General features: G+C 52.5%; 3 protein-coding genes across 3 annotated transcripts; 2 read left to right on the top strand and 1 right to left on the bottom strand.

Moving 5' to 3' along the window:
- Positions 1-15: 15 nt before the first annotated feature.
- On the bottom strand, positions 16-673 carry STEHIDRAFT_157545 (uncharacterized protein; the record flags this gene model as incomplete). The annotated part of the gene is made up of 1 exon (XM_007304847.1): positions 16-673. A coding segment is annotated over one exon (658 nt), but the record flags the coding sequence as incomplete, so codon positions are not given.
- Positions 674-1,742: 1,069 nt separating this feature from the next.
- Positions 1,743-4,755, top strand: STEHIDRAFT_169033 (uncharacterized protein). The gene is made up of 3 exons (XM_007304846.1): positions 1,743-1,984; positions 2,040-3,362; positions 3,423-4,755. The coding sequence occupies exons 1-3, from the start codon at positions 1,855-1,857 to the stop codon at positions 3,602-3,604; spliced, it is 1,635 nt and encodes a 544-aa protein (XP_007304908.1). The 5' UTR covers positions 1,743-1,854; the 3' UTR covers positions 3,605-4,755.
- Positions 4,756-6,213: 1,458 nt separating this feature from the next.
- On the top strand, positions 6,214-8,600 carry STEHIDRAFT_169032 (uncharacterized protein; the record flags this gene model as incomplete). Its single annotated transcript, XM_007304845.1, has 11 exons — positions 6,214-6,277; positions 6,389-6,492; positions 6,586-6,890; positions 7,016-7,050; positions 7,127-7,342; positions 7,414-7,470; positions 7,524-7,638; positions 7,702-7,955; positions 8,073-8,109; positions 8,172-8,439; positions 8,494-8,600. Coding segments are annotated over exons 7-11 (744 nt in total), but the record flags the coding sequence as incomplete, so codon positions are not given.
- Between the last annotated feature and the right edge of the window lie 6,071 nt (positions 8,601-14,671).

Below are 14,671 nucleotides of genomic sequence, written 5' to 3'. Positions count from 1 at the left end.
GACACATCATCATACCCTTTGCACTTTTAAGGTTATGCTGCTTGATGTGATCCTTCGGCCCATTCGATCTCACGACAGTTATCGGAGAGCTAAAAGCTTGCTCATCGGACATATCCTCCGTGACTTCTGGCATCAAGCTCGCCAGGATGCGATTCGCTTCCCGCAGATCACTCGAGAATTGGGGCGGTGGCTCCTGCGGAGGGTTCATGCGAGATTCAAACTCGGTTGCAAGATCCTCCAGCGGTACATCTGGGATAGTAGGCTTGGCATCTGCGAGCTGGCGATACTTTCGCCAGAAAGGCCCTGGGTTCCGTGATGCCTCTACCAGTTCAGTCAGATGTGCGCGTTGCACTGCCCGCTTCATAGCGCGCCCCCGGTGTGCATCAGGGTCGTCCGACACCATGGCAGCAGGCTTCTGTTGTCGACTCGTCCCCGCCTCTTCCTTGTCTGCTGGGTCAGGCAGGTTTGTAGTCACTTTCGCCATCGGCAATGGGACCTCTGCAAGACCTGCTGACCCTGCTAGGATCGGCGGTGGTGGTGGGTCCGGTAGGCTATCGTCATCTACTTCGGGAAGAGTGGCCCCATGTTTCGCCATCGCATCTGCCGTGTCCCCGTGTACATTCCCTACATGAGCGCGAATGTGTTCGAGGTGCAGAGGGGCTTTGCGGGCCATTTAGGCTCTGACCATCCGTTATATTTGACGTGAAGGGAATCGTTCACTCATATAACGGCTGTTCCAATTTGGAGGCCTTTTGCGGGCCGCCTCCGTGCCTGCCTCTTATGGACATGTTGCGCGCGGGGACGGAGCTCCAGACGGTCCTGTCCCGCGTGCAGCATTTCCATAAGAGGCAAGCGCGGAGGCGGCCCGCAAAAGGCCTCCAAATTGGACAAGACTACGGGCCATTACCCATTCCTGGATGCGTTGCAGGACGTCACCGTGATCGCACCGCCAGCCAAGATCGGCGTGTGAGGCGGCCCAAGTACTTGCCTATACGGTGTCGTGCCGAGAGTCCGAGAGGAGAGAAATGAGGGGAGAGATTTCGATTCAGGCCCGGCGGTGAATTCATGTGGGAGAGCGTGGCGGGCCTTATTCGGAAAGAAGGACGGTTCGGGAAGGCGAGGCTGAGCCGTCCGCGAGGAGGAGATGGAGATGCGATGAAGATGGATGGGAGCGTATGGAATGCGATGGCGGGACGATTGAGGAACGTATGTCTAAATGCTGCGAAAACAAGAAGATATCGATGGTCGGCGGCGGGAGCGCAAAGAGGGGAGGGGCGGCAGGCAGCTCATTGGCCTGGACAAATGGAGATCGAGTGCGAGGCCTGGATCTGGAGGAAATGCGCTCGGTAAATCGCGGTGTGTGGTTATTGGTGCGGGGTTGTACGTGGAATCTGGCGGGGACTGGCAAGCGGTCGGGAGGGTGTTGGTGTACAGGAGCTGTGTCAGAGCGGTACAGCAGAGAGCGCGGGGCCAAAGCAGACGCGATGCAGATATAAACATATAATATAATACAGCATAATAAGAATATCAAGCACAGACCAGAGACGCTGGACGGTCCACGACGTCGGTGGTCGCGGATCGCACGGGATTGGATTGGACCGGCGGAAGGCCTGGAGCGAGGGACTCGGAGCCAATGGCCTCGGCGGACGCGGGCTCCCCTCCAATTTCCCGGTCTCCCCGCTTCTCCCTATAAAGGCCCCAAACTGCATGCTTCCCGTTCTCTGATCTCCCGCCCCCGCACGAACCCAGCTCTAATCGCTGCCTGCTATACACAAAACGCCCGCCCTCCACAGAGCGTCGCGTTCCCCATCCCATTGCCAGCATCCATCATACCTGGCTACCATCGGCGACGCAATGGATCCCCTCGAGAGTTACTGTCCTGTCTGCCAGCGCCAGATACTCCCCAAACGTCTCACCATACCTGTTGAATCCGCACAACCCCTCCCCCCTGCGCCACCTCCCTCCTCCCCCGACGACAGTTCTTGTGAGTCTTTTTTCTGCATTATTCATCTCCCCCATCCTTATCGCCCGCGCTCTAGCCCCAAAACCGGCCTCGGCGGAATCAAATCCTGCCCGTCGCTCAAAGAACGCCGCCACTCGCACAAAGCCACAACCAGGTCTCGTACGCGGCACCGGTCGCGTAAAACCAAATGGGGCCATCAAGCGCACTCCCTCCACACACTCCACCACCACACCCGCCGCTCAGCCCGCTCCCATCCCACAACTCAGGACGCGCACTGTCATCGACCAATCTCCAATCCCTCTCTATTGCTCGGAAGAGTGCCGCCTCGAGGATCTCACCTCCCACTGCGGTCGCCTCTCCTTCGACTACAACCCAGACCGCGATTTCTCAGATTCTCCCCCTCTCCCTCCCGTCCCCTCAAACTCCCTCGACATCCCATCCGGCTCCCCGCTCAGCAGCGAGACCGACAGCACCTCGACAGCCAGCTCCTCCCTCGATTTGCACCCACATCCTTCGTCCTACTTCAACTCTTCATCCGAGTGGGCTTCAGTATGTCCCGGCGCCGGTCTCCTCGCAGAGAAGTACGGCTTCCCGCCACCACCGCCTCGCCCGACCGTTCTCGAGCCGGAGGAACCAGCATCGCCTCCTGTCAGCGCCGCCGACGAGTGGCAAAGCGGAGTCATGATGGCCTCCCGTCGTATCAAGGCTGCTCTTTCTTCCGACGCCCCTCCGAAACGCTCTCAGTCGCATGCATCCTCGAGGGAGCGGAAACCTATCCCCGGTTGGACAGACGGAAGCGATGCCTGGCGTTCTTCCGTCTATTCCTTCTCTCCGCCTCACTCCAGTCATATCACCGCACAGTTCGAGCGTCCAGCCGCCTACAAGAGCATGGCCGCATCGCCTCATCGTTCCACCGGCGTGTATTCATCTCTCGGCCAGGACAACACCCCGACCGCGCCTAGTGGTCGTCGAGACTCGACTTCATCCATCTCATCCACACGGCCACAGCTCGGTGCTCGCTCAAACACGCACGAGGACCTGTCGAAATACCCGCTCAGCTTCGTGCGCCGCACCGAGTCGCGGTCATCCATCTCCTCGCTTCATCCGCAGTCACTGCCTATTCCACCACGCCGTCGTGAGCACAGCATCCTCCAGCCAGGTGCCGAAGGCAAACTCCTCGTACCTGATGTCAAGCTCCGTGGCTCCCCATCCGCCTCTTCTTCTTCGTACGACGGCGCCTCGCTTTCCAGCTGGCACTCGGCGTCGAGCAGGAGCTTGGTGAGAAGTCCGCTCAGCCGAGGATACAGCGACCTTCACTATGATCTTCCCGTAGTCGGAGAGTGCGCTGAGAAGTCGGATAGCGGGTCTGTACCTCCACCAAAGAGGCCTACGGTTGAGAGTACGTCTTTTTGTCTGACCTTTTCGGCCTACTGTGATGCTTATCATAATCATTGTGCAGCACGATCATGGTCTTACGACAATGTCCCTACGTATCCCGTCATGCCCATGCCTGCCAAGAAGGAGGTTCGTCGCGAGACACACGTTGTCGATGGTGTTCACAAGGTCGTCGAGGTCGAAGTCGAGGTACCAAACCAGATGAAGCGCCTATTCCTCTTTCCCGGGAAAGAGATTAGGTCTTAAACCGACTTCCTTCTTTCACCGATGCCTCCTTCGCTGCTCTCCCTCAAGTTTCCATGTCATCCATACCTGTCCTACGATACCACCGCGACGACGAACGACCGCCGACGATCCTAATGAACCCACCGTACTTATTCCATATCCATATAGCGTGCAACTCACTCCTTCCTCACCCGCATTCTTATCCCCCCTCCCTAATGGATCGTCTCGTGTCGTTCGGCGTAGGCCACGACACAGGCGTTTACGCCCCTCGTCCTTCCGCGTTGCGTCTCCTCGCGCCTCGTTCATCAAAACCTGTCACTCACGTCATTAACACTGTGTTCGGGATTTTCTCTTTTCTCTTCTGGATGTCAATCTGTAAATGTTGTACAATACTGTTTTCCATCCTCACGCTGTGACATGTCTGTACCCATAGTTCACGTACATTATCTCATGGACTCTTTCCATTATTGCCCCATCTTGTTTGTCTTGTGGCCCTCATGATGGCCGGGACTGGACTCGAACCCACCCTACGACGAACCGTATGCACGCGGGGGCCCAACGAGCATCAGTCGCATCATATATTCGTCACACGTTCATATCATATCTATCCATGAATTCTTCCTTCATTCATTCATCGACCCCCTCCCGCTCTCGTGCTTTCGCAGTTCTTTTGTTTGCCTCGCATCCCATTACATACCATTCCATGCGTGCTCCACAATGCATCCGCCTCCCTGTCTCTCCCTCCTTTCGTTTGCCTCTGCCCTCTTTCCGCCCAAGTTCCTTCCGCATCTCGCATACTCGCATCTGCCATCTCCGATCTCCAGTCTCCAATTTCATATCTCATATCTCGTACTCATAGCGGGGATGACGCAAATACCATCATCACATTCATACCATTTACCGTATCGTATGCATACCTTGTGTCCCTTCAATCGTTACCTTCGAGATGATCTTTTCTTGAAGAGTCGGTCTTTGTTTGGGTTTGGGAGAGAGGGGAAGTGGCGGTCTTCCCGATCCTCGTATCTCGTTTTTTTGGGAATTGTAAAGTAAATACTTGTACCAACACCAACGTCGACATCGCTATCCTACCATTCGTTCCCTTTTCGTTTGAGTTTCTCTGAGTTTACATATCGTAGTTAGTGTAATTTTTGAATCCAACCGTCGTCGTTTCACGCATCCATTCGATTGTGCAGATGACCTCTGGCCAAAATGCCGCCCGTTTGAACCGTTTCGTCCCGAGTCGCTCCACTCCAACATCCCCAACATTCACAGGCAGGGGTTCCCAAAGTCTCCAACGGTGATCCACGTCCGGAGTAATATCTAGATAATGAGCGGACTTTCGTCTGTGTAGTAAGTACCCGGTGAGCGTCATATGTTTTTTGTTTACTTACATATAGTGAGATACGCTCGTTTTCGCCGAGTCGTGCGTCGTGCCGGAAGTTCAGACAGTCCACTGGCAGGTGTATAGATGATGCAAGATGAACACATCCTGACTCAATTCTCATTCTGAAGCTTGTTCCAGTTTCACGCCTTTCCGATTCCTTCAGCGCGGTCTGCGCATGTTCGAACAACGACGTCGCCCATCCTCCCTTTCCCTTGCTTCCTTCCTTCCTTCCTTCCTACTAATCCTAGGCATGGAGCCCGAGAGCGGAGGCTTCTGTCCGACGGTCGACGTTAGATGTTCACGAGTTCCCCGACTCTGGCACTCTCTCTGGCAGCAGGTTGATCTTCGTACATGCTGATATTTCTCCTTACAGGAAATGACTCATCCTAATGGATGTACATGCACGCAGGCAGACTGCAGTTTCGTTCAATCGCGGTGTGTACTATCAGTCACTACCACCACCTTAGCTCGCGCCGCATACTAGTAGTCTAAGTGATATCGAACTAGTGGGGGACATGAAGCGAGCAGGCCAGAGGTCACCGTATGGATAATCATAATCTCAGAAATTTCAGTACTACTTAGCAGCTGCAGGTCTTATGATCCCTCGTCCCCCGCCGCCGGCGACGTCAACGATATCCAAATACCGCCTCACGTCGTTCCTCGTGTTTAGGAGCTAGGAACTAGGTGCTAGTAGAAGGTCGAGGCCGACGTCCGACATGACCCTCAAAATACGTATGTAAATAGACCTTCCTGCCCTCCTTCCTTCCTTCCTTCCTTGGGGATCGTCTCTCCTCTCTCTCGGTAATACGTGTTTGAGTGCGGGGTTGGTCGGATTTTGGGGCCGGGGGGTCGGTAAGGAGGTGATTGGAGGGTGAAGAGGCCGCTTCGAAATCGGCGGGGCCGGGACGTTATTTCCATTGCGGTCGTTCTCGATGTTTGACGATTTGGTCTTGAAGCTTGAAGCTGATTGGGTGGGTGGGTCGTGCTGCTACTGGCTGCAACAACAAGGGGAAACAGGCGCACGAACTCCCTATCCAATCCTATCCTTGCCCTGCTGCTCACGCTCGATGCCACGACATGATACTGATACTGATACAGCAAGCCCCAGTGACGGAAGTTTATGCTTATGCTTATTCGAGGGGTGATAATCGTTCGTTCCAAGTTCGTTCGTCCTTCGATGGAGTTGGGAGTATGTAAGTTGTTGAAGTTGCTGATCAGCCCCTCTTTTCCTATTGGCCCAAAGACGCCGATTGGCTAGCGAACAAGAGGGAGAGCAGCGAAACCCCTGTCCTGTGGCCCAATCGACCGCGGTGAGTGCGCTCCTTGTTCGCTCTTCTTGTTCCCTGCGTATTAAGTAGGCCCGACCCTCCCGAGAGAAATAGAAATACTGACGACATGGACCGCTGACGCGTCCGATCTAGAGCTAGGGTCTTCACGCCGCTGGTTACATGGACTCCGTCCATGCACGACCGTGGAATCGTAGAAGAGGCCGAAGACCCCTTTGGGCTATAACATACAAGATCTGGTACGTGGTGTGAGTCGGACAAGAGTCGGATGTTGTCTTGTTCTGCTGGTGATCGAGATAAAGTGAATGACGACGTTCCCGGCGACTTGACAGGAAGAACAAAGGCGACGATCTCCTACTTATTTATGACTTTGAAACGCCGTAATTCAATGGTACGATGGGTTTTTCTTTGACGATCTGGGATTCACCATCGCAATTGGGCTGGATGAAATCCGACGACAATCCATGACCCGATCGATTCTGTAGAACTTGAACGGACGCAAAGCTCTTCGACTCCGGTGATCATTCTGGATTTTGCATGACAGTCCACGTACGAACTTCGAGGATCCGCAGGGATCCTCCCTCTTTGATGGTGCAATCCGTACCTGCTGGGGGATGCTTCTGCGTCATAGTCGACAGTAAGTACAAGTCCATGGTCCGTTCCAACTTCCCACAGCTGGCGGGAAGAGTAGGTTGTTTCTATGGGGTTTGCCTCTGTGGAATAGTCGAAGCAATACTTCCTCACCGCTTACGTGTGGTCTAGGGCGCTCAATGGACACTCCCCAGTCCAGGAAATCGGTAAGTTTCTCCAGTTTTATCTCTCATTCGGTCCTGATTTACGCGATGAACGAATTGGTCCCCGTCGCCAATATAGCAGGACTACACTCGCCGCAAAGACGAACAAATTGGGAATATTCGTCTCTGACGAAGTTCATTCTACATTTTGGCATCTAAATGAAACCTTTGTAAAAAATTTACTCATGATTTCCCGAAACCTTCCTATCCATTCGCAGCCAAGGCTACGGTCGGACTGAGCTTTTGGTCCTCAACGACGCCGTGGTATCCTTCTCGATTAGTTCCCTGAACCCTGGTCAGACGAATACCTCTATACGCTCGACCCATTCAACACGACAATTTGTTGATCTACGTGCCACCGAATAGAGCCTTTCTGGACAATCCGTTCACCATGCATAAGACACTGGTACCCAAGGTCGGTAGGTGAGCATGTCTTGGAATTTATTAAACTGTTTCACACCTCCTTCATTCTACAGGAGATACAAGTCAAGACAAACACCCTCGGACGCAGATGGGTCGTACGTTCCCAGTGGTTTCCCATGCATGTATACCAGCCATGTCAAATAAATGCCTCTCATTGCCGTCGTCTCTGTGCGTGGGATTTTCTCCTTCATACATTCTACCCTACTCACATTTTCATGTGACTACATGCAGACTCCAAGTCTACCGTTCCTTCCACAGAACATACCTTTGTGCACGGCGCCGACATAGCGACCATAGCATCGTGACTCAAGGACGCACTACCTTCAACGCCCTCCCTTCAAGAAGTCCCTGGCACCGCGACGTGGACTCCACGAGCAATAGCAGGATGGTCTTGGCCTCCTCACGGACGTTGACCGGTGTTCTACGGCGTCTCCTTATCGAGACAGCCGCACAACTACATGACCAAAGCCCCTATTCCATACTTTGTAAGTTCGTTCCGCCAATTTCCCACAAGTGAGACGCCTCTGACTATAATACGAGACTAATGCGCTTTCACTTTCTCCGATTGGTTACAACTCCGGCCTGTAATCTATTCCGCCCAGCCATTGGTCATTCTTCGCAATTGACGCTTGTTGATGAGTGAGTGTCTAAGTCTGTGCTGAATGGTGAATGACGTACGGCTGAGTTTTCCTGACTGAAAGCTGCTTGGAATCGGTGGTGTACGATGTGTGTGTGGTGGCGATATTGGTGGCGGTGGTGGAGGCCAGCTGTTCGCTTAGTATTTCGTGGCGGCTACAGTCTCACGTTCGGACTGGGCATTTCGTCTTCGAGCCTCGAACTTTGCGGGGAATCGTGGCCTATGTGTATGCCCTCCATTCTTCCAAGAGAGACCTCACATTCCACCCTCGCCCGTCAGGCAGGTCCATCGCCAACTACAAATACCCTCCAGTCATACCTCGCGAGCCATTGGTGACGTCCATTCCCGCTCACGTCGCTGAGGTCTATTTATTCTTTTCCGTGTAGATCAAGACACATGGGTCGGACGTGCGCAAAAGCGATGGTCGAGACTCGACAGAGCGCCGCTCAGGGCATCGCGAGGACAGCACGTCACCGTCACCGGACATTGGACCTGACTTGCACTACGCTCCCCGATGCTTCCCTCGGAGAACTATCTTTGATCAGGTCGTGTGTGCCTTCGTAGCCTCGGGATGACGCTGGCCTTTTAGACACTGCTGCCGTGGAGATCGTGCGAGTGATGGCCTTGGAAAAGTGCGTCGTATCAAACCGGTTCCGAAATGAATAAGTATCGAGGTTTTGTTTTCGCTGATTACCCACCCTTGTCCATCGATCTCTATCACTCACGATAGTTTGACTTAGGAATTGCGGTCTACATTGATTTTGGATGTCTTGTGCTACGACGACATGCGGCTTCTGGTCCACCGTCTCACATATAAACCGCATTTCTTTCATTCTCTCAAGCACCTGGGACATGTTACACCTAGCCGACAGACATCCTGTCGTCATCCCCATTCAATAGATGGCTGGAACGATCCACAAACATCGCATCTGACCAGTTCCGTTGGGGTTTTCTTGACTATAGGCCTGGACGTGGCCAAGAGCTCCCGCTACTCGTTATAGCTCAGTATATTCGCTGCGCCATGACATAGCTTCCCAAATTTGGCCTTGGACGTAAAAGAAGCGGACAGAGAGAAGTAGATCCAAGCTTCAAGCGTTGTTCGCGGGTGCGTTTGCCTCACTGACGTCGTCGGACGTCCGAGAGCCTCGAACTCAGCCTTTCGCGTTTCCCCAACGAGTGTCCGGAAATAAATCAGCGGGTCTGCTCACATGGCCACGGTGAGCCCGGCCGGGCACTCGCGCTTTTTACTTACGCCCTGAACATCCCGCTCGTCGTGGTTGTGGGTGCTTATATGTCCCATGGGTTCATCACTCCATGGACTTGCGCTCACTGGCACCAAGGAAATCTACCTGTCTCGTACTTTGCCGCCGCCGCTCTAACCAAAACCCGAAACCTCTCTCCACTAGGCCTGTAGCTCAAATTACAGCAATGTACAGGACTGCGGGGCAACTTACCCCGCATCCATTCATTCATTCATTTTTGCATTCCCCGCCCTTGCCGCGCGAAGTACATATGCATGCACTGTGTATTCATACTTGCGCCGCGGGATAACTTGACGGCATTCTCACAGTCCACGGGTCTCCGAAAGAGGCTGCAGCTTCGATTTCTGCGATGCCGCCTGCCGTGTAAGTTCCCTCTGATCCGGAAGGATTCAGAGAGAACGAGGCTCATAAGACGAGGCAATTCAACGCGTGAAGGCTTCTTGCACGCTCTGGCCGCTGGTCTCTCATTGGTATCCTACGACACCCAATGGGTATCACTTCTCGTGGGTCTGTGTTACGTCGGTCGGTGTGTTCTGGTTCCGAGTCATCATACATCTGTCGAGCTGGAGCCTGGAGCGTAGTTGTCTTCTGTCTCCCGGATATGAACTTCAAGGACATAATGCGACGAATAACCCAGTACTTATAGGACACAATGACAAGGTGGGTCGCCCGTTAGTGTATGTTCACGTTCCGATGCGACGCTCTGGTCAATGGCTGCAAACCTCGGCTTCCCAAGGCGTTCTCTCACTTCCTGAAGTCATGCATTGCCACGTACCCACATCCCTGACCTATGGTGGTTTGCGGGGCCCCGCATTCATCCTAATTCCCCACACACTCCACTAAAACTCAGACTTTTGATCCTCGTCTTTCACTGGCAGTTGGACCATCATCCTATAGAGTACAGTCGCCTTCTACAATGATTTTGGTTGTACGTAAAGCTCCCATGGCGACGATACTTGTCGACTGTGTTTCTTCCCATCCATCCAATCGCATCAGAGGCTGCTGACCAACCAGACTCTATGTTCATCTTGTTAGGCACAGCAGATATTGGATTGTCCGCGGTCCTCGGCTGACCATGAGGAACGACTCTTGCGTGAGTTCGAATGATAACCTATAATAATATAATCCGACCTTCACCGTCGAGTGAAATATTTGCTTTGAGCAAAGAGACCGACTTCAGAGCACCGAATGTAATGGAGAGGGGCTCCCGGGCGATATCATCATCGATACTCAAAGTGAGAAGATACCACAAACCGAGACCAACAGCGCAACTTGCCTGTGAACACCAATCAAGGCGTGGAAGACCATACGACTGTACCGCACCCAGTCGTGGTCTCTGAGATGGTCGTGACCGTACCATCTGCGTGGTGAGTCCAGGGACCTCTAACGTTAACCCACCAGTGACTACATACACTGTGAGGATCTCTTCCCTAACAGAGAAACCAACGAGCGAGTCACGCCGTGCGGTAGAATTATATAAGTATAAGAAGGATGACGATGACTTTGTTGAAACTTGATGGAAGGGCCCATCATGATGATCATGCCGCCGAGGCTCGGAGGTAAACAGCGCAAGCGCGACGCAAACCCCATGTAGATTTATTACAAGGAACGAACGGGAAAACAGATAGTGCTGGAACAACTGTGATCAGGCCTCAAGTGTAAGAAAACCATCGCCGAGGCCTCAGGCCTGGAGGGCTTCCACAAAAATACAACACCTCGGCGAAACGCTGAACATAGGCGTACTGGATCATTGGAGCGCCCAAGAGGGTCGCCACTGTGGCGAACAAGGGGATGGAAGGATTCGCAGATCCATGGATATAAGCCGCAGTTGTCGCGGTATATCTTCCACAAGAGCTAACAGTCGTGACTTGCTGTCTGTGAGGAAATACTGAGCTATACTAGTGACCTTTGATGCAACGACAGTGCAAATTGAGAACGTCTTACTATCGGCGCCCGGGGCTGTGTTTAGCAATACTGCGAATGTGCGCCAGCGAATGCATAGAAGATAATGCGGATATTCCGAGGATAACGAATGAGTAGGAGCGGAGGACGAGATCAATAGGGAGGACGAGATCAATAGGAATCACGGAATAAAAAGATTATAGATTCTGATTCCCTGTGATACACATATTTTATCAAGTGAATGAAGGAAGCATGATGAGAAATGACACGAAGCAGAAATGCCCAGACTAACAGGATTCCTTCCGACGAAGTGTCTGCCAGTAGCTCCGATACCCACAAGTCTTATGGTGACGGTCGACCGACAGTTCGCGGTAAGACCGAAAAGGCCCGCATTACTGACTTGGTCAAAGCTTTCCAAGTATACGAGTCCGGACGAAGGTAGTTTTATGGCAGCAATTACGGCCACTCGATCGAGATAGATTGGTATTATGACCGCTATGTGTGTGTGATGAGGAAGTCCGCTTCCTCCACATCAGAACTTTTGCTCCCTCGGGAACGAATCCGATGATTGCCGGTAAAGTACCCAACAACACAGACGAGATGGGTGGGGGAACCTCAAGAATCAAGGGAGTGTAATCGTTGTCTTGACATTTGCACATTAGCACACCACATATATCCTCCAAGCATATGAGCATGGCATGAATGGGCCGACCCCAATGTGAGCACTAGAGCCACCCGAGCGAACTCGAATATAGATGACGGATCATGGTTCCGTAAATGTAGCCGCGTCGGTATCCACGAGAAGCTTGGTGCTGAAGCAGAGCACTAGTCCAAAACCAAAGTATTTGTTCTCCGGTTAGAGCCCGCAGGTTATCACAGCGTGAGGGCGATGGAGTGTCGTTGACACATATCCCTTCTATGCCCAAGAGTGTACACCTCTTACTCACCATCTGCCGATGCTAGCGCCGTGAGTGAGTGAATGAATACAACTTCAAGATGAGCTAGACATAGATGGGTGATCATGAGATAGGTGGGCGTACTACCCATGTCAAACAATCTCTCTTGGAAGAGACACAATGCAGCCACAGCGATTCTCCAGCTCCAAGAATGGCTTCTGGCGTCGGAAAAGAAGTGTCATATCGCGCATACAGTAAGGAGGAGTAGGGGGGTCGTGGACAATCTATATGTCCCATGTGGCCCGATGTAAAGTTGGCTTGACCAACCCGATAGTATCCTGAGGAGCAAAGTGGAGAGTGGAGGAGAGATGAACGACAGCACTGTGTCATAGAGCACCACAGAAAACTGTCGATTAACAACGACATACTGAGGTTTATTGAGGACATTAAAAACGGAGAGTCAGATAAGGAAGACATACCGCATAGACGATGTCATATCGGTGCAAAGAAGAACCACAGGTGACCTATGACCAGGTAGCCGGAGGTACTTACCTGCTACTCAAACTAAAGGCGGGTACCTGATTCTTTGCATCGTCTATGACGACGGATTGCACCACATACGCCTCGTGTTCGCATCCTAGAGAGCTTCGCTCGGGCGGGATCGCGTCCACTGAGCCTACATCTGCGGTGATAATGAGCTGCCGTATGTGTCTGAAGCTGTATGACCTGACCGGGGATATGTGGTGGAACTCACTATAGAACCCGGTCTCGTTTTCCGTGATCCTTGGTGACTGAAATGATTCCTGGCGATATCTATATATTTCGGCCTAACTAAGGACGTCAGTGAGAGCCTGAGAACGGAACGCAAAAGTTTATATCACTCACAGAAACACAAACGTTCATGATGAGCCGAAAGCTCAGGATGTACTAGTCTAACAATTCAGCTAAGAGCTGTCTAAGTACAACTCACGCAAGATCGGATGATGAGAGCGACCACAGACTTGTCCGGGAGGCGATGAACTGGGATGGGAAGTCGATTGACTTGGCCGCGATTATATCGACAAACGCTGGAGAATCCGAGAAGCAATTATCAGCTAGATATAGGATAGATAAGACACGGATAAACACGGCGAGAAGCAAGAACGATTGTCATGCTGCCGGTATTCAGTGCTCGTGTTGCGAGCTTCAAACACGAAAGTGGAGTGTATCCGACGTAAGAATGGTCTATTATGGCTATAAGAGCACCCCCGCTTGGAGACAGATTGCCATATGCTGACTGCCAGTCGAGCTCATGTTCGCAAGCATGGTAACGCAAGAAAGGCCGACGGCAATTTATCCGTTCAAGGCAACAATGGTGAGAACGTTCCAAGACTTATCAACAGCAACGTTTTGGAAGCGGCATGATTAGCCTGTCCTGCGATAGGGAAGTGAAACGAAGTAGACGACAGAGTAAGCTTCGTACGTGAAGACGTGATCTTGTGACTAGCGTAGATCTACGAAAGGCTCCAATTCGGCGGGATGTGATGTGGCCCTGAAGGCTTTACTGGTTAGCTGACAGCGATGTCGACGGGGTGGGTGACTTACCATGAAGACTGAGGTAGTCGAGGAAGCCTCATGGCAGATGATAACGGAAAGAACCGCCTGAGGTGACACCCGCGAGATTGCACATACCATGATAGAGCAGGCAGGTTACGCAACTCGCTCTATGGCAACTGCTTGACAGAGTGAATACAGGGAGCGCCTTGCTTCTACTTGTAGCCTTCGAGCCATGGAGCGGTTCGATATGCTACCTCAGGTAGTGGTAGGATCAACCAGTGATATGGTGAGGGGAGGAACACGGCAACAGCGCGCATTCTTCCGGTGCAGGTTACGGTTTTGAGTTAGTACTGCGAACTTGCAGCGGATACTGCCATAAGACCAAACTTCCGTTCACAGGTGATAACTATAGCGCCGTGAAAAGTTGCGAGAAGCAAAAGGACACGAAGGCATCGATGATAGATTTGTGAGGATTCCAAAGTAGTTTGGACATCGGATTCCACGACATAAATGGTGATTGCGCCGTCCTCGCGCTGCGCAACTTTCGGCAATGTGGACTGACAGCACTCACTTGTCAGGCGGCAATGTATGTGCAGAGTGTGTACTGGGTACGAATTGGTCAACGATAGCTGCTCACCTCGCCTTCGAAGCAGCGAAACACAAAGACCGGGCCAGATGTGTCGGATACAGTGCGAACAAGGAAGACTACGTACATTCTTGAACCGCAAGGGCTCCAATGCCAATTACGGCGCCAAGCTCACGGGTCCCGGTCGGAATCGGCCACAAGCCGCAACGTCCGATGTGCCGTATAGTATATTCACACACCCCGGTGTCCTTCTTGCTCCTTCACCTCGTCCTTGCGATAAACGCGAATACGGCCCTCAAGTTACTGCTGGGAGGCGTTCAACTCTGGATTAGTCCCGCGCATGATTCGCGCAATTCTCTGGTATCGTATGCCCAATGCTCCT

This window comes from Stereum hirsutum (genome assembly GCF_000264905.1).
Source record: "Stereum hirsutum FP-91666 SS1 unplaced genomic scaffold STEHIscaffold_8, whole genome shotgun sequence".
In the NCBI taxonomy this organism is placed as follows: Eukaryota; Fungi; Basidiomycota; class Agaricomycetes; order Russulales; family Stereaceae; genus Stereum; species Stereum hirsutum.
Note: the sequence above shows the minus strand (reverse complement) of the source record. Positions and strands in the feature narration are given on the sequence as shown.